Here is a 23042-nt window from a genome sequence, read left to right as displayed (position 1 = left end):
TCCTGATGAAGGGCTTTTGCCCGAAACGTCGATTTTGCTGAAGCTCCTCGATGCTGCCTGAATTGCTGTGCTCTTCCAGCACCATTGATCCAGAATCTGGTTTCCAGCATCTGTAGTCATTGTTTTTACCCCATAGAATGAGGCCATTCAGTCCACTGTTCTGTGCTGTCTGAATTTTAAATATATCTGACTAATCCCATTTCCTTTCTCTTTCCCCCATGCACCTTTGACTTTGTTTTTCTTTCAAGTAGTTATTTTGGAAGTTACTTTTGAATCTGCTTTCACCATCTTTGCATATTTCAGATCACAGCCACTTGCTATGTAATTCTTTTCTCATTGTCATTCTTTTGCAAATCATTATACATTTATTCCTCTTTAGAACAGTTGAAACAAACAAACATAAAAGCACAACTAAACCATTCAGCTTGTCAAGTTTGCCCTCCCATCCAATAAAATCATGGCTGATTGGTTGGTGTCTCAAATTTCACAACCCTGTCTACACCCAGTAACCTTTGATTCCCTTACCTACAACACTCTCTGCCTTAACAAAATTTAATTACCCCAACTCCATTGCCTTCTGAGGCAGAGAAAGTAGCACAACTGTCTACAAATAATTCTCCTCATCTGTCTTAAAAGGGCAATCCCTAATTTTAAAACAGTGACTTCTAGTTCTGGACTTAACCACAAGAAGAAACATATTTTCCATGCCCACTGATATAACTCCACAGAAGCCATTTCCCAACACCAAATCTCCCAATATTTACATGTGCATAGTACTTGACACTGACCCAGCTTTTTCAGAGCCAGGTTTCAGAGTGAACAGAACCTCTGATACTCTTGTTAATACCTACTAGCCAGAATTCCATGATTGGACCAGATTTACAGCCCCAATCAGAGAACTCATATTCTATGAGGTCCACCTGGTAGACCTTGTTACAATCACTGCTTCCCTCTGCCCTCTCCCTCTAAGTTCAGGGTCATAGGCCTGTTCATAGGCCTGTAGCCTCTCCTGGGGCATTTTTGCACCAGGTACTGTTCATAGAATTCCTACAGTATGAAAGAGGCCTTTCAGCCCAACAAGTAGACAATGACCTTCTGAAGAGTAACCTAGCCAGACCTGTTCCTCTATCCTATTACTCAACATTTACCCCTGACTAATGCACCTAACCTACACATCCCTGAACACTGTGGGCAATTTGGCATGGCCAATTCATCTAACCTGCACGTCTTTGAACTGTGGGAGGAAACGGGAGTACTGGGAGGAAAACCACGCAGACAGGGAAGAATTTGCAAACTCCACACAGACAATTGCCTGAGGCTGGAATCGAACTCGGGTTTCTGGCGCTGTGTGGCAGCAGTGCTAACCATTCAGCCACTGTGCCGCCCCACCAATACTTCAACAGCCTTGGAAAAGGGCGGTGTGTACCAGACCACAGCCCACCTCTTGCACCCAGAGTGGCTTGGAAAATATTCATCCTCTTGTGCAGGCAGTAAAGGCATTGAGGCTGTGATATCTCCCTGTCCATCTCAGTCTCTGAGGTTTCTTTGACGCAAAATAGAGGAGGAGAGCCCATGGGTTCTGACAGCCTTGCTGCCTGTTCTGAGGGGCCCGGTATGTTTTGTTCCTGCCCAATTTGTGAGTTTGCAGCTTTCATGTGGTCCACATGCTTGTTTAGAACCGTTCATTTACCCAAACTTTGTACGTCACAGGACCTGACCTTGCCTCTTACCCATCCATAGTACCTGACACTGGTCTGGCTTCCTCAGCCAGCTCTCAGAGTGTCCAGAATGTCTTACACTTCTGTTTATATCTGTCGGCCAAGGCTCCCTGATTGGATCAGGTTAACATCCCCAGTCAGGGAACTCATATTCTATGAGGTCCACCTGGCTGACAATCACTACACCCGCCTTATCAATTCCATTCAGGATTTTATACACTTCAATCAATCATCCCTCTTATTACTAAATTCCAGTGGAAATAAGCCCACCCTGTCCAGTCTAATTTCAAAAATCAACCCATTATTTCCAGATACCAACCTAGTAAACTCTGAGCTGCCTCCAATTCATTTATATCCTTTCTTCAGTAAGACAAAACTGCGCATTGTATTTGAGATGCAGCCTCACCAATCCTATAGAACTGAAGTGTAGCATCCTTACTTTTATCCTCACTTTTTCTTGAAATAATTGATAACATTTAATTAGTCTTTTTGATCACGTTAATATCTGCATACTAACTATTTTTGACTCAGCACTATAACACCTAAATCCTTCTGCACCTCTGAATTTTACAGTTGTTTTCCTTTTAAGTGATACTCTGCATTTTTGTTGTTCCTGCCAAAGTGAACAACTTCATATTTTCCCACATTATATTGCATCGTATAGATTTTTTGCCCACTTACTCAATCTATCTATATCCATCTGCACCCTCTTTACATCTTCTTTGCAAGGCATACTTACCTATTTATCTTGGCATCATCTGCAATACTTTGAACTGAAATCCTTCTGCTACACCAAATAATTTCACCCTCTGTATGTGCAGTTAAGGACTGGATTTTTGATTAGGTATGAGACCATGTGGATCAATTTCTTGCTCAGTACCATCGTGGAGGTGTACATTGAAAGCAGTCACATGAAGGATGGAGTTGTACTGTAGTTGAAGTGTGTGCTAATGACAACGAGTGGGGAGGAACTACTTATTTTAACTGTGATTAAAAACTTCTCCATGCATTGAAACCTTAACTATAAATGTTTCTTCTAAGTTTGAAATGTGGCCTAAAATTGATACAAAGAGTTTAAGTTTTTTTTTGCTGTGTATAGCAGATACAGATAAACTGCAATTCAGATTTTGAGAACTTTACATCACCATATCACCTGTCAGCCAGAGCAATCCCGTACAGGCAACTGCTCATTCACAGGATGATTTTAACCCTAAATTTTTTAAAGTTAAATATTGACATGACATAGTTTAATTTATGGATTGACAGTATTGGGCATAAAATAAATTCAGATATGAGGCATATGAGAAATTATTTTACACCCTCGATAAAGAGACTGCAATTGCTTCAGATTTGGAAATTCTATTTTGATATGTATAGGTTTTCTACTATTTCTGCTATTTATCATCTCATATATTGGAGAGTAGCTTATAGTAAGCCTTAATCTTAAATGCCGTGCCTCTTGGACGATGTAATTACATAATTGTCAGCAGTAGACAATGTCTTCATAACATGCCTCAATATCCAATAATATAATGGTGTACAAATATTAGCTTACCAAAATATAGGCTCAAACTTTTACAGCACAGAAAGCCACATGGCCAATCGTGTCCATGCCAGTCCACAAAGATCTGAGAATACTAATCCCCATTTTCTAGCTTTTGATCCATCTAAATTCTGATTAGATGTTATGAAAGTTTCTGGCTTGATACCCTTTCAGGCAGTGAGTTCATGATTCTGAACCCCCTCTTTGTGAATACACTTCTTGTGAATTCTCCTCTTAGCCTTTCATCTCTTACCTCAAATGCATGTCCTCTTGTTATTTACCCCTTTACTAATGTAAATAGTGCCTCCTTATCCATCCTATCTGTGCTCCTCCATACTGTCAGGCCCTGTCCTAACCTTTGTTGCTCCAAGGAAAACAATGCCAGCCCATACAATCATTCCTTCTAGTTCAGACCCTCCAGCCCAGGCAGCATCATGGTAATCTCCTCTGCTCCCTCCAGTGGAATTACATTCTTCTTACAATGTGGTGATCAGAACTGCATGCAGTATCTCAGTTGTGGCCTAACTACTGTTTAATACAGTTCCAGCATAAGCTTCTTGATCTTGAATTTTATGCTTCAGTTAATAAAGGTAGTGATTATACAATTTATTGCCTTTAACCACCTTATCTACCTATCTTGCTTCCTTCAGAGATCTATGTATATGCACACCAAGGACTGTCTGATCTTCAGTACTTCCAAGAACCTACCATTAACAGTCTAATCACTTTCCAGTTAGCCTTCCCCAAATACATTATCTCACATTATTCCATTTGCCACTGCTCTGCTCACCTGAACAGTCCATTCATATCTTCCTGTAGTTTTATAACTATCCTCCTCACTATTTATTACCCTACAAATTTTTCTCCTATCCATGAACTTCTTGATCATTCCTCTGCATTCAAGTTGAAATCATTAATGTACACCCCAAACAACAAGGGCCCCAGCATTGAGCCGTGTGGAATCCCACTGGAAATGGGCTTGCAGCCGCAGAAACATTCCTTCACCTTCACCCTCTGCTTCCTATCTCTTGGAGAATTTTGGACAATTTGCCAGTTCACCTTTAATCCCACTGGCTCTGATTTTCTTAACCAGTTTTCCATGGGGACTTTACCAAAAGTCACGCTGAAGTCCATGTCGACCTTGTTAAATTAATTCCCTCATGAACAATTCTAGTTACTTCCTAATAAAATTCAATCAAATTTGTCAAACGTAACCTTCCTTTACAAATTTGTGCTGACAATCCCTGATTAATCAGTGTCTCTCCAAGTGCAAGTGCCTTTCTGGCTTTCAGAATTCTTTCTGAGAACTTTCCACCACTGAGTTTAGACAGACTGGACTATAATTTCCTGTTTTTTCTCTTTCTCACTTTTTAATAATAATGCAATGTAGTCCTCCAGTCCTCTGGTACCCTGAGTCTGAAAATGTCTGTGAGGGCCCATGATAACTCCTTTCTTGGCTCCCTCAACAACCTCAGATACATCTCATTTGGGCCTATGGATTTATCCACTGTTTTAAGGCTGCTAAACCCAGCAGTACCATCCCTCTCTCTCTCTTGCTCCTATTATTTCATAATCCACCATTCTGATGTCTGGACCTGTGTCGTCCTTTTCCATTGTGAAGACTGACATCGAGTTCATTGAGGATTGTGTCTATGTCTTCTGGGCCCACATACATCTGGGCCCTTACTTAAACAAAATCTAAGGTGATTTTGTTAAATTCATTTTTGGGATGTGGGCATGAATGGTTGGTTAGCATTTATTGCTCATCTGTACTTGCCCTTGAGAAGGTGGTCGTGAGCTGCCTTCTTGAATGGCTGCCGCCCACTTGCTGTAGGTTGACCCACAATGCTATTAGGGAGGAATGGTGATATATTTCCAAGTCGGGAGAGTGAAAAACTTGGAGGAGAACTTGCATTGTGTGGTATTCCCATGTATCTGCTGCCCATGTCCTTTTAGATGGAAGTGGTTGTGTGTTTGAAAGGTGCTGTCACGGGATCTTGGATGAAGTTTTACAGTGCATCTTGTAGATAGTGCACACTGCTGCTACTGACCATCAGTGGTGGAAAGAGTGGATGCTTGTGAATGTAGTGGCAATCAAGTGGGATGCTTTGTTCTGGACAGTATCAAGCTTCTTGACTGTTGTTGGAGCTGCACCTATCCAGGAAAGTGAAGAGTATTCCAACACACTGCTGACTTGTGCCTTGTAGATGATGGACAGGCTTTGGGATGTTGGGTGGTCATGGAGTCATTGAGACATGGAACAAACCTTTCAGTCCAACTAGTCCATACTGACCATAATACCAAACTAAACAAGTCCCACCTTCCTGAGCTTGGCCCATATCTTTGCAAACATTTCTTATTCATATATTTATCCAATTTTTTTTTTAAATGTTGCAATTGAACCTGAATCCACGACATCCTCTGGAAGTTCATTCCACTCATGAATCACTCTCTGTGTAAAAAAGGTTGCCCCTCATGTCTTTTTAAAATCTTTCTACTCTCACCTTAAAAATGTGCCCCCTTGTCTTGAAATTCCCTACCCTAGGGAGAGGACATCTTCCATTCACCTTATCTAGGAGGTCACTCCTCAACCTCCTACGTTGTTACAGTGAAAAATGTTCCAGTTTATCCATTCTGTCCATTCCTGGCAATATCCTGGTAAATCTTTTCTCCAGCTCCAGCCGCCTTCAGCTTAACAATATCTTTCCTACAACAGGACGAACAGAACTGAACATAGTACTCACTAATGTTGTGTACAATCTTAACATGACGCCCCAACTCCTGTACTCCAAGGTTTGATCAGTGAAGGCCAGCTGAACACCTTCTTAACCGCCCTGTCTACAAGTGATGTGAACTTCAAAGGATTATTTATCTGAACCCCTAGGTCTCTTCATTCTACAACATTACCCAAAGTCTACTTTTAATTGTGTAAGGCCAGCCTTTTATTTTACCAAACTGCAATACAATGCATTTATCTATATTAAACTCCATCTGCCAGTCTTCAGCCCATCGACCCAATTGATCAAGATCTCTTTGTAATCTTAGATAACCTTCTTCACTGTCCACTATACCACCAATTTTGGTGTCATCATCAAACTTGCTAACCATGCTTTTGATATTCTCATCTAGATAATGTATTTAAATGACAAACAAAAATAGACCCAGTACCAATCCCAATGGCACACCACTGGTAACAGGCCTCCAATTCGAAAAACAACCCTCCAACATGACTTTCTGTCTCCTCCCATTAAACCAGTCTTATACCCAATTGGCAAGCTCTCCCTGAATACCATATGATTTGACTTTACTACTTAGTCTACTGTACAGAACCTTATCAAAGGTATTACTAAAATTCAAGTAAATAACATCTATCGCTCTGCTCTAATCAATCTTCTTGGTTACTTTCTCAAAAAACACAAACAAGTTTGTGAGACATGACTTCCCTTGCACAAAACCATGCTGATTTTCCCTGATCATTCCTTGCCTCTTCAAATGCACATCAATCTTGTCTTTCAGAATCACCTCCAACACTGAAGTCACACTCACAAGTCTGAAGTTCCCAGGCTTCTCCTTGCATTCCTTCTTAAATAAAGGCACAATGTTAGCTACTCTCCAGTCATCCAGCACCTCACCTGATGATACAAATATTTGTGTAAGGGGCCACCCAATTTCCTCTCTAACTTCCCACAATGTCCTGGAATACACTACATCAGGAGCCAGAGATTTATCCACCTTTATATTTTCTCAGACCTCCAGCACTTCAGCTTCTGTAATGTAAACTGATTTCAAAATACCAATATATTTATTTCCCTGAGTTCTCTAGCTTCCATTTTTTCTCCACTGTATAAACTGACATGAAATATTCACTTAATATCACTCACATTTCTTGAGGTTCACCACAACGATGACCTCTTTGTTCTTTAAGAGGCCTAACTCTCTCTCTGCATGAGTTACTTGCTGCGGTATTCCTAGCTTCTGATCTGCTCTTGTAGCCACTGTTTTTATATGGTGCGTCTAGTTGAGTTTCTGGTCATGGTAACCCTCAGGATATTAATAGTGGGACATTCAGTGATTGTAACACCATTGAATGTCAAGGGGGGAGGTGGTTAGTTAGATTGTCTCTTTTATAGTGATGTTCATAACCTGGCATTTGTGTGGTGTGAATGTTACTTGCCACTTGTCATCGTAAGCCTGGATATTGTCCAGATCTTGTTGCATTTGAACATGGAGTGCTTCAGTGTCTGAGGAATCACGAATAGTGCTGAACATTGTGCTATCATTAACAACGTCCCTACTTCTGACCTTATGGTGGAGTGAAGATCATTGATGAAACAGCTGAAGATGGTTGGGCTTAGGACACTACCCTGCGGAAATATCCGAGAGCTGAGATGACTGACCTTCAACTACCATACCCATCTTCCTATGTGTCAAATATGACACCAATCAGGGAGAGTTTGCAACTGATACCCACTGATTCCAGTTTTGCAGGGCTCCTTGATGCCACACTCAGTCGAATGCAGCCTTGATGTCAAAGACTGTCACTCTCATCTCACCTCTGGAATTCAGCTCTTTTGTGCATAGTTGAACCAAAGCTGTAATGAGGTCAGGAGCAGATTGGTTCTGGAAAAACCCAAACTGGGCATTGCTGAGCAAGTATTGCTTGATAGCACTATTGATTGCACCTTCCATACTTTACTAATGATTAAAAGTAGACTGATGGGACAGTAATGGACTGGTTTGGATGTTTCCTGTTTTTTATGTACTGGATATACCTGGGCAATTTTCCACATTGTCGGATAGATGCCAGTGTTGTAACTGTGCTAGAAGAGCTTGGTTAGGGGAGAGACAAGTCTGGAATGCAAGTCTTTAGTACTGTTGCTGGAATGTTGTCAAGGTTGTAGCATTTGCAGTATCCATTGACTCCACTAGTTTCTTAATATCACATGGATTAAATTGAATTGGCTGAAGACTAGTATCTGTAATGCTGGGACTACTGGAGGAGGCCGAGATGGATCATCCATTCAGCAGTTCTGCCTGAAGCTTGCTGTGAATGTTTCAGCCTTATGTTTTGCGCTGATGTGCTATTTCATTACTGAGGATGGGGGTATTTGTGGAACCTCCTCCTCCTCCAGTGAGTTGTTTAATTGTCCACCACCATTCACATTTGGATGTGGCAGGACTGCAGAACTTAGATCTGATGTATTAGTTATGGGATTGCTTAGCTCTGTCTCCCACTTGCTGCTTATGCTGTTTGGCATGCAAGTCATCCTATGTGGTAGTCTCACCAGGCTACCTCACTTTTAGGTATGACAAGTGCTGTTCCTGACTTTCACTAATGCACTCTGCATTGAACCAATGTTGAACCAAGGTTCATCCCTTGATGGTAATGGTTGAGTGTGGGATGTGCCAGGCCGTGAGTTCAGAGATTGTGCTGGAGTACAATTCTGCTTCTGTCGATGGTCCACAATGCCTCTTGAATGTTCAGTTGTTAGATCTGTTCGAAGTCTATCCCATTTAGCATGGTGGTAGTGTCACACAACACGATGGACGTTATTCTCAATGTGAAGTGGACTTCGTCTCCAGGATGACTGTGTGGTGGGCACTCACTGAAACTATCATAGACAGATTATCAGCAGCCAGCAGATTGTTAAGGATGAGGTCAAGTACATGTTTCCCTCCTGTTGGTTTCCTCATTACCTGCTGCAGATCCAGCAGGTTCCTTTAGGACCTGAGCACCTTGGTCAGTAGTACTACTGCCAAGCCACTCTTGGTAGTGGACATTGAAATCCTCCATACAGAGTACATTTTGTGCCCTTGCTATCCTCAGTTCTTCCTCCAAATGTTGTTCAACATGGAGGAGTACCAATTCATCAGCAGAGGGAGTATGGTACATGGTCAGAAGCAGGAGATTTCCTTGTCAGTGTTTAACCTGAAGCCATGAGACCTCATGAGGTCCAGAGTCAATGTTGAGGACTCCCAAGATAACTCCCTCTCGACTGTATACCACTGTACCACCACCTTTGCCGGGTCTGTCCTGCTGCTGGGACAGGACATTTCCAGGAATGGTGATAGTGGTGTCTGGGACATTACCTGTAAAGTATGATACCGTGAATATGACTGTGTTAACCCTGTTGCTTGACTGGTCTCTGAGACAGCTCTCCCAATTTTGGCACTAGCCCCCAAATGTTAGTAAGAAGGACTTTCTAGTGTCTTTCCTGGTGCCCAGGTTGATGCCAGGTGATCTGTCAGTTTCATTTCTTTGAGACTTTTGGTACACCTGAGAGGCTTGCTAGGCCATTTCAGAGGGCAGTTGCTGAGGATTTGGACTCACATGTAGTCCTGTCCAAATTTCCATCCCTGGAGGACATTAGTGATCCAGATGGGTTTTTCCGACCATTATGGTTTCATAGTCATCAGTAGATGCTTAATTCCAGATTTATAAAAATTATTGAATTCTAATTCCACTGTCTGCCTTGGCGGGATTTGAACCAGGGTCCCTAGAATATTAGCTGAGTATCTGGATTAATAATCTAGCGAGAGTACCACGAGGCCATCACCTGCCATTTAATAAGCCCTACTCTTTCACTAGTCATTCTCTTGCTCTTTATATAATTAAAAAATATTGGATTTTCCTTTATTTTGTTCCCTAATACTTCCTCATGTGTTGTCTTTGCTTTCCTAATTTCCTTTCTAAATTCTTCTCTGTACTTTGTACACTTCTCTAGGGACTCTAATATGTTAGTATCTGTCATAAGCATCTCTTTCTTAACCTTTTTAAGCCCCTTAACATTCAGAGTTCTGTCGGCTTGTTCCCATTGTCTTTACAGGAACATTCTTGCCTTGCTTGCTATTTCCTCCTTGAATACCTCTCATTACTGTGACACCATTCTATTTGCAAGGAGCTACTACCAGTCCACTTATGCCAAATTGTAGCTTAAGCTAATAAAATTAGTCTTTCCCCCATTTCAAGCATTTATTCTTTATCCTTTTCCATAACTGTCCTAAACATAACTGAGTTATGGACAATATCTCCAAAATGCTCCTCTACTGATATGTCTTCCACCTGCTTGGGCTCATTTCTGAATTTTAGGTCTAGAACTGTCCCCTCCCGTATGGGGCTTTTATCATACTAATTAAAAAAAGGTTCAACTGGATACAACTTAGGAACGCTCTTCCCTCCTTATATTGCCCATTAAAACTATCCCGTTTAATGTTTGGGTAGTTAAAATTCCATACTACTATGCCTTATTATGTTTGCACTTTGCTGAAATTTGATTATGTTTTTGAACTACGATCTCCTGTTAGACTGTTAAGAGTTAGTGAAACACACCCAATAGCATGTTTGTGCCTTTTGTGTTTTTTAACTTCTGCCTATATGGTCTCAGTTGATGATTCTTCCAAGATATGCTATTTCACAGCTAGAATTAATTCCTTAATTAATATTGTCAATATGATTCTAAGTTATGCCAGTATTGCCCATCTTTCAGCCAAATCTTGGTTATAGCTAGCATTAATAAAATCTCACAAACTTTCTTTGGCAGTTGTACAAGTTTTGCTTAGGCTTTTAATCTGCCCAATGTTATCACTTTAATACTAGCTTCCTGGTATCCCCAGGTCAGTGACCTTAGAGTGATAATTATTTTGTGGTTCTTTACTTCCCTTTCTGTAGCCTTCTGGTGCTCAGTCACTGTAACAGCGTCACTTGATCTGAGCTCTAAGTAATTTTTGACTTCTTGTTTTTCCAACCTGAGTTTAACTGCTATTTTAAAGTTAACTCTGGCTTATCAGGGATTTCAAACTTTACTTGTTAAGTCATCAATGTTTATTCACTCATTGCTGAACTCCAACCAGGGACCAGTTGCACAGACCACACCATTACAATGCAGTTATGAATGTTCCTCGTCTTGGAGGGTGCTATGTATCCTGTTATAGTATGTTTGTTATCAGGACTGAAATGCTTTTGCCATTCAATGCAGTACAATTCTTGTTGTGGATTGCCACGAAGGTTTCTTCTGCCTTGCTCTTAAATCCTCAGCTCCTCCCAGCTGTTAGCTATACTGTATGAGTAGGAGATTTATATCAATCTGAAGCTGTCATACCGCTGTTCACTGTGTGTTGTATTAACATTCAAGTTAAATCTGCTGCCTAGCATGCTGTATGGACATATCGGATCACTGTTGTATGATCTGCTGCTTTCAGGAAAGTTTTCTATCACCATATTCTTTAAGTGTAGGAAACTTCAGGGCCTGAGACTAGTGTGACAGAGGGAAACCACTTCTGGGTGAACTAGAAATGTCATTTATAGTTACTAAGATGTAGTTTATTGTATGTTAGCATTTAGTTAAGTTTACATTAATATGATAGACACAATGTTTCTGTAACAGATGTTAGATCTCACTCTTATGAGACCCAAAGCTGTTTTCTGCATGAGTCCTTATGACATCATCATAGTAGGTGGTGCCTGTGGTACTTCAGTGTTAACCCCTTCAGAAACATACACAACAAATTGCTCTTTGTCATCATGGAAATAGTAAACCATTGTGTCCACTCCGACCCCATGCCCTTGACTGTGCCTACTTGACAAATGCACTATTATTCCTGTATAGTAATGAGCATTGACAGCTGTGAGCCAACAGACTATAGTGCTGTTTGAAAAATCTGACCTTTCGCATTATCATGGTGGAATCAAAGATGCAGTATCTGCATCCCTAGGTCTCTTCGTTCAGCAGGACGCTTCCATTTACTGTATAAGTCCTATCCTGGTTTGTCTTACTAAAATGTAACACCTCATGTTTACCCAATTTAACTCCATCTGCCACTCCTTGGCTCATTGGCACATGTGATACAGGTATTGTGTATTCTGAGATAATCTTAACTGTTCATTACACGACCTAGAGACAGCATTGTGAAGAAAGTATTTGGCATACTTGTCTTCATTGGTCAGAAAATTGAGTATAGGAATTCGGACAGCATTTTGCGGTTGTATAAGACATTGGTGAGGGCTCTTTTAGAATACTACGTAGAATTCTTACATAGACTCCCTACAGTGTAGAAAGAGGTCTTTGAGCCCAACAGGTCCACACCGACCCTCTGAAGAGTAACTCACCCAGACTCATTCCACTACTATCCTATATTACCCTGACTAATGCAGCTAACCTACACATCCCTCAACACTATGGGCAATTTAACATGGCCAATTCGCCTAATCTGCACATTTTTGGATTGTGGGAGGAAACCCACGCAGACATGTGAAAAATGTGCAAATCAAACAGACAGTCGCCCGAGGCTGGAATTGAACCCAGTTCCTTGGCACCATGAGGCAGCAGTGCGAACCACTGAGTCACCATGCCGCCCCAGTTCTGATTGCCCATCTATAGGAAAGATGTTGTTAAACTTGAGAAGATGCAGAAAAGATTTACAAGGATGTTGTTAGGACTGGAAAGTTTGAGTTGTAGGGAGGGGCTGAAAAAGTTGGGGTTTTGTTCCTTGGAACGTCAGAGGCTGAGGGATGACCTAATAGAGGTTTATAAAATCATGAAGGGCATGGATAGGGTGAATTTTCCTAAGGTGGGGGTGTCCAAAACTAGAGGGCATAGGTTAAGGTGAAAGGCGAAAGATTTAAAAAGGACCTGAGGGGTAACTTTTTCACATGGAGTATAGTGCGTGTATGGAATGAGCTATCAGAGGAAGTACTGGAGGTGGGTATATTTACAACATTTAAAAGGCACCTGGAGAGGTCTACAAATAGGAAGGGTCAGAGGAATATGGACCAAATGCTGGCAAATGGGACTATGTAAGATTGGGATGACTGGTTGGTATGGATGAGTTAGATTGACAGGTCCATTTCTGGCTGTATGACTCTATGACTCTTTGTTGAAACTTATAGTGAAGTGAAATGCATGACATTGTTGACCAGCAGAGGGAACCATTTTACTGCAAATGTGAACTGACAATAACTTGACAGCTTCCAGCTATTAATAACCTTAACTTGTGCATGCAGTGCCTCTGAGAAGCAATGACAAGTAGGGCTGTGATTTACCTGTTGATGGTGCTGTGTATAATTTTATCATGTTTTTCTCTGTTCTACTTTTATCTCTAATTTAGCTGAATGTATAACAGTTGAGCATTTTCAGATGCAGTCGGAATAACATTGAAATAAACTGTAAAGCAGCCACTGTATGTTAAACATGATTTGAGCAGTCTGAGAAATGATCCGTTTCTGAAATCTGGAGTTTCAGTTCTGGCACATTTCCTGACACTGATGTTGCTTAACCAGGTGGACTTCCAGAATTCATAAGTGTATCAATATTGGATCTCCTACACCAGCCATGTTGATTTTAAACCATGCATTAAGTGTTGATTTTTTTGCTGCACACAGATGACTGTAACCAGCTGGAGTCGAGGTATTTGCCTTTTCATTTAATTGCTTTTTATTTTGACACACACCCACTACCAATACCAATTTATGTTCAGTTTGTGACTTTAATGTTAAAAATTTTTCCGAGATGCTTTGAAGAGATGTGAAATGTTAACAGCCAAAGAGGGAGATTTGTTGAGGAATGACTAAAAGTTTGATTGTAGAGATGGATAAGAAAGATGGGGAGGCAGAGAGAAAATTCCAAGTTGTGGACTTTAGACTGAAGGTACAAGCAAACAGAAAACTGAGCAGATGCACAAGTGGCCAGACACTGGATGAGTGGAAACTTTTGAGAAGCGGGCTTGAAAGATTTGGACAGGGTACAAAGATGGCCTGAAGCTTGTGCTTGCAAGCCCCAGAAAGGTATGCCAACCATTAGATGTGATTTTTTTTTTAACTTGATGGTTCTTTGGATTCTTTTCAATTTAAAAATTTGCATCCTTGGGGTCTTGTAGGAATGAATTGCTTGGAACTGATCAAATGTCTAATCGTGCCACTTCTGACATTGCGATAGAGAGAAGATCGTTAAATCAGCTGTAGATATTTGGACCTTGCATAATTGATAGAATAATCAACTCTTGTTCAGTAATGGCTAGAATTTTGATTTAACAGCTGTGGGTGATGTTTTGTTTGGCAAACTGTCCATGTTTCTTCATCTAATCAGAGGTCAAAATATTTTTTTCCACAAAGGCTCTTTTCATGACATTCTTGAAGGCTAATTTTTGTTTTCGGGGGCCCCTTTTTCATTTTAAGACCTTTATTGAATTATGCATCACGTATAATTACCTTCCGTATTTGCATTTTTTGGACTTTTTTCTTTAGAAAGATTGCATAAACATATAATTAAATCTTTTAGCTTGGAATCTAAAAATGAAATGCTCTGATTAATTTATGATGAATAAGTCTCCAAATATCTTTGCTTCCATATTTGTATCATACACACGTTGTAATCAATTGCTCTTTTTTCATTGTACTCAATATGCACTCTGTTCCAGGGCAGTCAGTTGATCTTTTTCAGCAACATCAACAATAATCAGAAAATCCCTTAGTTTGGGGTCAGCAGTATTTTACTTGAACTATTTGACATTATTGAGGTATTGTTCGGCCAGTTTCTTTTGATGGTCCAATAATGACTATATTTGAAGCATTTAGTTTGAACTTCTGTGGTTGTGACTGTACAAAGTGACCATCAATAGCCCTGGCAAGTGCTGTTCAGCCACCATTCAGAACAAGTTTGAATTCTTCTTTAGCTAAAGTAAATTTGAGCTCAGCATTCTTTAAAACACAGGAGACATGGAAAGGTTCATTCTGTATATGTCGATGAATATCAAAGGCATGAACATCAAATGTCTACTATTTTTTGGTAAACATACAGTTAGTTTATCAAGAAGGATGAGGCTTTACCATCATTTCAGTTAATGGGGAAAATTCTGAGAATGAAAATTAAAAATACTGGCAGAGTTCAATCTAGTCCAGAAGACCCAAAAGAGTTAGGGAATGGAAGGTGTTTTAGGTCAGGGTATCAGGGTGTCTGGAGTCTGTGTGACTAGTACTAATTGCTTCATTTGTACAATAATATTTTTAAAAGCAGTTCTTGATTCATCACCTGTCCCCCCCTGTGTTTCGACTTTCCCAAGCACTCAAGGGAAGGTAGTGGCATAGTGGTAATGTCACTAGGCTAGTAATCCAGAATCACAGGTTAGTCATCTGTGGACATGAGTTTTGAATCTTGCCATGGCTGGTGGTATAATTTGAATTCAATAAAAATTATTTGGCCTAATGGTGACCATTATCGACTCTTGTTAAAAATCAACCTGGTTCACTATTGTCCTCTAGGGAAGGAAATCTGACATTCTTACCTGGTCTGGCCTATCCATATCTCCACATCCACAGTAACTGTCTTCTGAAATGGCCCAAGTAAACCACTCAGATCAAAGGGTAAATATGAATGGCAAGAAATGCTGGCACTGCATTAGATGCACATATCCAATGAATTAAGAGAAAATTCTTAATTCTTAGCATGGTCAGTACTAAGATTGCTGCCAGCAGCTGTTTTATATTCGTGCATAGTAGTCATACCACCTAGTTGTGACAACACAGCCTTGTTGATTGATATCACATGCATGCACATGATGCGCAGCTTCATTTCGTGCATGTGTGTTTACCAGTGATGGAAATATGCAAATTTAAATAGGTTTGGCTTTAAATTTGGTGTGGCTATAGAGGATACGGCTATGAAGAGAGTTGATATGGTCCACCTGTGGCTATGGCTTAAAATGATTTGTGGAGGTGGCTGTGAAGTGGAGAGTAGTTGGGTGTGTTGGTCCCTGCTACCCCAGTTCCTATCCCCTGTCACTGTCTGTCCTCACTCCTCATGCCTCAATTCCTCACACTTCCTCACCATGCCTTACCCCCTCCTCTTCCCCATCCTCACTCCCCTAGCTCAACTCTGTTTCAATAACATGCTTTTCTGCACTCATACAAATCTTTTGCATATGATGTCATCAGAGTTGTATGTGATGACATAGCGTTTCTGGAATTGTGCACATTTATGCAAACATTGCTGAATATTGGCAATCACTGGGTTTTCTGAAAGCTGTGTAATGTTGTTATCTGACAATAAAAAGCCACCATATAAATAGTTTAAGATCCATTTATAGATCTGCACTACTGAGATCACAAATTTAAAGCATAATGAGCGTAGATTTGCAAATGTTTTTTGTTATGAACTTGAATTGACATTGCAGATCTGGTTAGAATTTAAATAATATCTTATAATTTGGAATGTATGAGTGCATACAGAATTGGTGGTTGAGTGAGGCATTTCGGATAAGGTACAGAAACGATGGTTCACAAGACTTCACACTGCTCTCTCTCCATCTGTGATTTATTTGAATTGTAAAATGTCTCTCTGCCAGAGTTTGCAAGCCCCTGAAGCATTTGCTCTGTTTTCTCCATATGAGAGGTTTATTTTTTTTTGATAGCCTTGAAATTTTTTATAATGAATGGTTTTGATTTTCTTCCAGAGGTACAGAACTACTCCACCTGGCTGTTTTGCATGCAAGAAAGTTGTCTGTCTATGCTTTCTCAGGTACTGCGTACTATTTAATGTTTTACTGTGCATGAGATGTCTGTCACTACTCTTATTTTCCCTGAGTTTTCATGTATTCACACTTCTATTAATTTGGCCTATGCTCATTATAGATCTGTTCATTATAATTCTAATCAACCTGTTTAGATATATTATGACTGACATTTAGGGCAAGTGGGACTTGCAGAAAGGTCTCCTAGCTCAAAAGTATGGATACTACCAATGTGCTATATCGTGGTGGGATTAACATCAGCAGTTTATGAAATGATGAAGTATCATAATGTTATGATGATGTCAGTGTTGCATGATTGTGTAGAGAGAAAGGAGCAGAAGCTCTATCCAACTCATGAGAGAATGTGTGAATAGATCAAGCTGTAAATAGAGTTCTTGCAGAAAGTACCATGGATGCCTGCAGCAGTATTTTGAGATACTAGAGTTGGACTCCATAATACAAGAAAACATTCATAAACCTGTGAAATTAGGAAATTTAATCCAGAAGCTAGAATTTTGAAAAAATGTATGTTATGATCTCATAAGACATGTCATGCTTCCTCAGTAAGGTCAGACAAAAATAGATGCTAATTTTCTCAGGTTCCATCTCCTACATCCACTCAACTGCACCACACTCTCCAACACTGCCCTCTCCCCAACCCGTGCTGTTTCCCTGACCTCCACTCTCTCCCTCTGCCCCCTCGCACTCTCTCTCTTTTTCTCGCTTTCTTTCATTCATTCTCTTTCTCTCTCTTTTCTATGTCCTGCCGTCTCTCTCCCCTGCCAGCCAAAGATCCAGGCTTGGGAACATAGGAGCAGTAGTAAGCCATTCATCCCCCTTTGTCTGTTCCACCATTCAATGAGATCATGGCTGATCTGTGGCATAACTCCATATCCCTGACTGTGGCTGATATCTGTTTGCTTAATAGAAATTTTATCTATCTCAGATCCAGCATCCATTGCCATTTGTGGAAAAGAGTTCTGAACATCTATGACCCTTTGTGTGTAGAAGTGCTTCCTATCACCTCTCTGGAACAGACTGGTCCTAATTATCAGACGATGGCCCCTAGTTTGAGAGTCACTAACCAGTGGAAATAGTTAATCTTTATCTACCAGGTCTTTTCCTATTAATATCTTGAAGACTTTGATCAGATCGCTACTTAACCTTCTAAAATATCGAGAAAACAGGCCTACCTTGTGTAAACTCTACTCAAACTTTACCCCTGAAGTCCAGGTATCATTCCTGTAAACCTATGTTGTACTCCCTCCAAGGCCAGAATATCCTTCCTAAGGTTTGGTGCCCACATCTGCTCACAGTACTCCAAGTGGGGTCTAACCCGGATTTTGTAAGCAGCATAAGTTCTGCATCCATTTACTGTAGTACATAACTTATGCACTCTGTACTCTATTTTGCATAAATACCTTGGCTCCAGCTCACCTGCAGACTAGTTCCACTACTGTTTGACTATCTGTGTAAACGTAACTTACAATGAGTATCCAGTTGCTTGCTTTCAATAAGTACAGCAATCTTTGGTTTTTAAAACAGTTCTTTTCTCATTTTGGTCCACAATCACAAATATATAAAAGTAGAAAGATATAGCAAGGAGTGATCATAACATACTAAAATTTCAAATTCAGTTGGAAGGCGAGAACCTGGATTCTGTATTGGCAATCTGGAGATAAACAAAGGTAATGACATAGGCATGAGAACAGATCTAGCCTTATGAACTGGGTGGAAGATTAAAACTTAGGACAGTTGATGAGCAATGGCAGATTTCCCTCCTTCCTCTCCCCTCTCTCGCTTTCTTCCCTTTGCCTTATCTCACTCTCTTTTTTTTCTCCTATCTGTCTCCATTATGATGACTTATAACAAGTTGGAGCAGGTCATGCACCTAGTCCCATTTTCTCCTCTATTCACTGTGATCATAGTTGATATTCTGCTTCAGCATTGTTTTTCAGTACTATCAATGTGTCAAAATCTTACCAATCTTAAATGTACTCAATGCCCAAACTTTGGCAGCCCTCCAAACAGAATATTCCAAATCTCACCATCTTCTGAGTCAAGAAATTCCTCCTCACTTCAATTCTAAATTGATTTCTGCTTGTTCTGAGTCTCATTCTTTGATTCCAAACACCCCCAACCCAACAAATGTCCTTCTTGGCTCAAATGTGGTGCCAAGATCTGCTCACATTACTCTAAGTGGGGTCTAATCAGGGTTTTGTATGGCTGCAGCATAACATCTGCATCCACTTACTCCAATCCATAACACATACCCTGTTAATCCCACAATAATTTTGCATATTTGAATGAGATTGCCTCTTACTCTTCTAAACTCCAATGAATGTCGGCCCCATCTATTCGCTTCATAAAACAATCTCTCCATCTTAGGAATTAAATTGCATTTGTTGTATTCCCTCTATGGCAAGTAAATATTTTCTTGCATTAGGATATCAAAACTACACACACTAGTTATGACCTCACTAAGGCTCTATAAATTTGTATTGAGACGTTTTTACTCTTGTCCTCAAATCCTCTTTAAATAAAGAACAAAATACCCATTTGCCTTTTTAATTCTTGCTGTATCAACATATTAACTTTCAATGACTCATGGTCAAGGAAACCCAAGTCCCTTTTGAAGTTCAGCATTGTCAGCCATTGACCATTTAAGAAATATTCTGTCTTTTTTTCTCCCAAAGCGGATATGTCAACATTTCTCTACATTGTATTCTATCTGTCAATTTTTGTCCACTCATTTGGTCTCTACAAATCCTAGTTCATTTGCACTCACAACTCATATTCGTAACTAGTTATGTGTCACATTTGCTCACCATTTGGGTAAATGTGACCAGAAAATCAAAAGTAAGATGAAGGTGTGCAATAATTTTCCTCTTGCATCTTTAGGTGTGTGTGACATAGGCCTCTGTAGGTATGTCTACACACTGTTATCAGAATGAGCAGATGGCAATGCAATATTTCACTGTTGCAGATTAGATAAAATCATGCGGTATGTGCTGAGAGTAGTCAACGGGCTATCTTGGCTGAAGGAGGGCAGAAGCTTTCTCGGAGGATCATTTACATGTTTTCAAGGACTTATTGTAAAGGAATAATAATATAGTTCCATGCTAAGATGATGCATAGTCAGATTAACCATGAAATCCTTGGACCAGGCCAGTGGCAAATGAGGAACATTGAACTTATCCCATTTTGAGAAACTGTGTGTTGAGGCAACACAGAAGAAAAGAAAAGTCAGGAAAGGTAAAACCAGGCTATAATAATATTCTGAGTTAATTTAAACTGAGTGTGATGAAGTTTGCCTTTTGCAAATTGGGGATTAGTGTGCATTGCAAGAACTTATGAGAAGAAGCACATCGACCCAATACCTCAATTCATGATATGATCACAAAATTATTGTTAGTCAAATGATGACCCAATTGCTACATTGGTAGAAAGAGTGGAAGTAACTCCTTAGTATGTTGAGATTGCTGGTGTGGGCTGCTATAATTTGACTTGAATCCGTTTTTTAGCATGTGCAAGGGCCAATGGTTACATAGAGCCTTCTTTTTGCCTCCTATTGTAATTTGTTTCGGTTACAGGGACTATGGGTACTGTAGAACATGGAAACCAGTATCAGCTGAAACTAATGTACGAACACAATTTTCAACGTACAGCATGTAACTTCACATTTGGAGGTTTTGGTGGTGTGAAAGGTAAGAATCCAACCTATTTTCAATATTTTTGTGAAAGTTGCACAGTGATCAAAGAAGTGAAATCTGAGTATTGTCTGTAACAGGCAGCTGATCCCCAGTTTCAGAATTATACCACGGATGGCAGTTGGAAAATATTTCCCAAAAGCCGCACAGCATACAAAATGAATGTTTATTTTCACATACCATTTCAGTGAAAGTCCAGTCTTTGATAGCATGGAAGAAAATGCTGTGTTAAAATAGCTTTGCACGAAATTTAGTTTTTTCAAAGCAGTACACTCTTCAGCGTCTCTTGAAGAGTTGGTATGTTTATAGCATGAATCATGAATGTCAGTATTACATTTGATGGTAACTTTTAAACATGTAGCTTAGTCATTAAAATGAACAATGGAAGGTCTATTTGCTGTTTCTTCCAGAGTTGGCTCCAGAACCTGTAAAGATGTCTGTTACTTGTTCAGAAACATAAATGGGAAGTAACCTGCAAAAATTGCCATTCCTTTCCTTTTTACTGTAGGTTAGGTGGCTGTTAATACCTTTTGCGTAATGTGGCAGAAGAAACACAGACAGCTTTTAATTTTTCTTTTAATCATAAGTGGGACAAGGACATTACAAAATAGCATTTATTCCCATCCCTAATTAGAGTCGTAGAGATGTACAGCATGGAAACAGACCCTTTGATCCAACTTGTCTATTCTGACCAGATGTCCTAAATTAATCTAGTCCCTTTTGCCAACACTTGGCCCATATTCATCTAAACCTTTACTAATCATATACCCATCCAGATGCCTTTTAAATGTTGAAATTGTAGCAGTCTGCACCATTTCCTCTGGCAGCTCATTTCACACACACACCACCCTCTGCCTGAAAAAGTTGCCCCTTAGGTCTCTTTCAAATCTTTCCCCTCTCATCTTAAACTTGTGCCCTCTAGTTCTGGGCTTCTCTACCCAAGGGAAAAGACCTTGTTCAATTTACCCTATCCATGCCCCTCATGATTTTATAAATCTCAATAAGGTCATCTCTTAGCTCCTAGAGAAGTTGGTGGTGAGCTGTCCTTTTGAACTGCTGTAGTTCTTGAGGTGTAGGGACACCCATGGTGCTGTTCAGATTTTCAGGATCTAGGACTTCCTGGATTTTCATGAAATGACAGTAAAAGAACAATAGTATAGTTTAGGAACATGTGTGATTTGGAGTGGAACACACAGGTGATGGTATTTTCATGCACCTCCTGCCCTTGTCTTTCTAGCTAATAGCAATTATAGGTTTGGAAGCTTCCATCACAGGAACATCAGTGAGTTGCTACAGTGTATCTTGTAGATGGTACATACTGCTACAACTGTGCACCGGTGAAGAAGGAAGTGAATGTAAATGAGATGGATATGTTGTCCATTTGGTCTATTTTGTCCTGGATGGTGTCAAGCTTCTTGAGTGTATTGTAACTGTGTTCATCCAGTCAAGTGGAAAACATTCCATTGTACTCTTAACTTGCACTTTGTAGGTAGTGGACAGGCATTGGAGCAATATGAGGTGGGTTTATCTGTCACAGATTTCCTTGCCTCTGAACTTATTCCGGTTGGAACAATATTTATACAGCTGGCTACTTTAGCTTCTGGTCTATCCTAGGATGTTCATTGTAGTCTCATTTGAATGTCAGAGACTAATGATTAGATTCTCTCTTCTTGGAGATGGCTGATGCTTATTATTTATGAGACACAGGTATTATTTGCCATTTATCAGCTCAAGCCTGGATGCTGCCCAAGTCTTTATGCATATGGATACTGCGTTAGTATCTGAGGTGTATAGGATGTTGAACTTTGCGTAGTTGTCAGTAAACATCTACACTTCCGACCTTACGATGGAGCCTAGGACACTAGCCTGAGGAACTCCTGTAAAGATATCCTGGAGTACAGATGATTTAATTTTCAACAGTCGCAACAATTTTCCTTGTGTTAGGTATGATTCCAAGCAGTGGAGACCATTCCTCTGATTCCTATGACTCTAATTTTAATAGAGGTCCTTCATGCCATACTTGGTCAAATGCTGCATTGATGTTAATCAATGTCACCTCATCTTTACAATTCAATTGTTTTGTCCACTTTTTGATAAAGACTATATGAGGTCAGAACCTAAACTGAGTGCCAGTAAGCAGTTATTTAATTGCAAGTGCTACTTAATAGCACTATCAATGATCTCTTCCAACTGGTGATTGCGAGTAGACTAATAGGAGGGTTATTATAGAACTGGGTTGAGTCTGTGCACAGGATATGCATGGAGGGGAGATTTCTGAGTAGTTTCCAAAGTTCACTTTGTCTCCTTTCTTGAAGACAGTGGAGATAGCATCAGTTCTGAAGTTGGCAGGAATTTCTTCTTTGCCCCAGATTTTCAGAAACAATTGATGAAGTAAGCTCTGCTGCTCCAAGTTTGAAATCTTTGCTTGGATCTCATCTATTCCTATGTCTTTTTCAGTCTTCACATGGACAGGTTGGACCGAAGGGTCTGTTTCCATGCTGTATATCTCTATGACTCTATATGTCTAATGGTTGCTTCAACCTTTGCCACACTAGGTGGCAGTCCAAGATC

The 23042-nt window shown here is 40.1% G+C and overlaps 1 protein-coding gene across 8 annotated transcripts in view; it reads left to right on the top strand.

The window, feature by feature from the left end:
- bbs9 (Bardet-Biedl syndrome 9) overlaps positions 1–23042 on the top strand; it is a 529891-nt gene that overhangs the window by 7345 nt on the left and 499504 nt on the right. For all 8 annotated transcript variants that reach the window (XM_043688773.1, XM_043688772.1, XM_043688769.1 and 5 more), the window contains exons 4-5: positions 16705–16769; positions 20355–20468. In XM_043688773.1, coding sequence (XP_043544708.1) covers positions 16705–16769; positions 20355–20468 — 179 coding nt within the window. The remainder of the gene's footprint in view (positions 1–16704; positions 16770–20354; positions 20469–23042) is intronic.

The sequence above is a fragment of the Chiloscyllium plagiosum genome, chromosome 4 (genome assembly GCF_004010195.1).
Source record: "Chiloscyllium plagiosum isolate BGI_BamShark_2017 chromosome 4, ASM401019v2, whole genome shotgun sequence".
NCBI classification, from domain to species: Eukaryota; Metazoa; Chordata; class Chondrichthyes; order Orectolobiformes; family Hemiscylliidae; genus Chiloscyllium; species Chiloscyllium plagiosum.
Note: the sequence above shows the minus strand (reverse complement) of the source record. Positions and strands in the feature narration are given on the sequence as shown.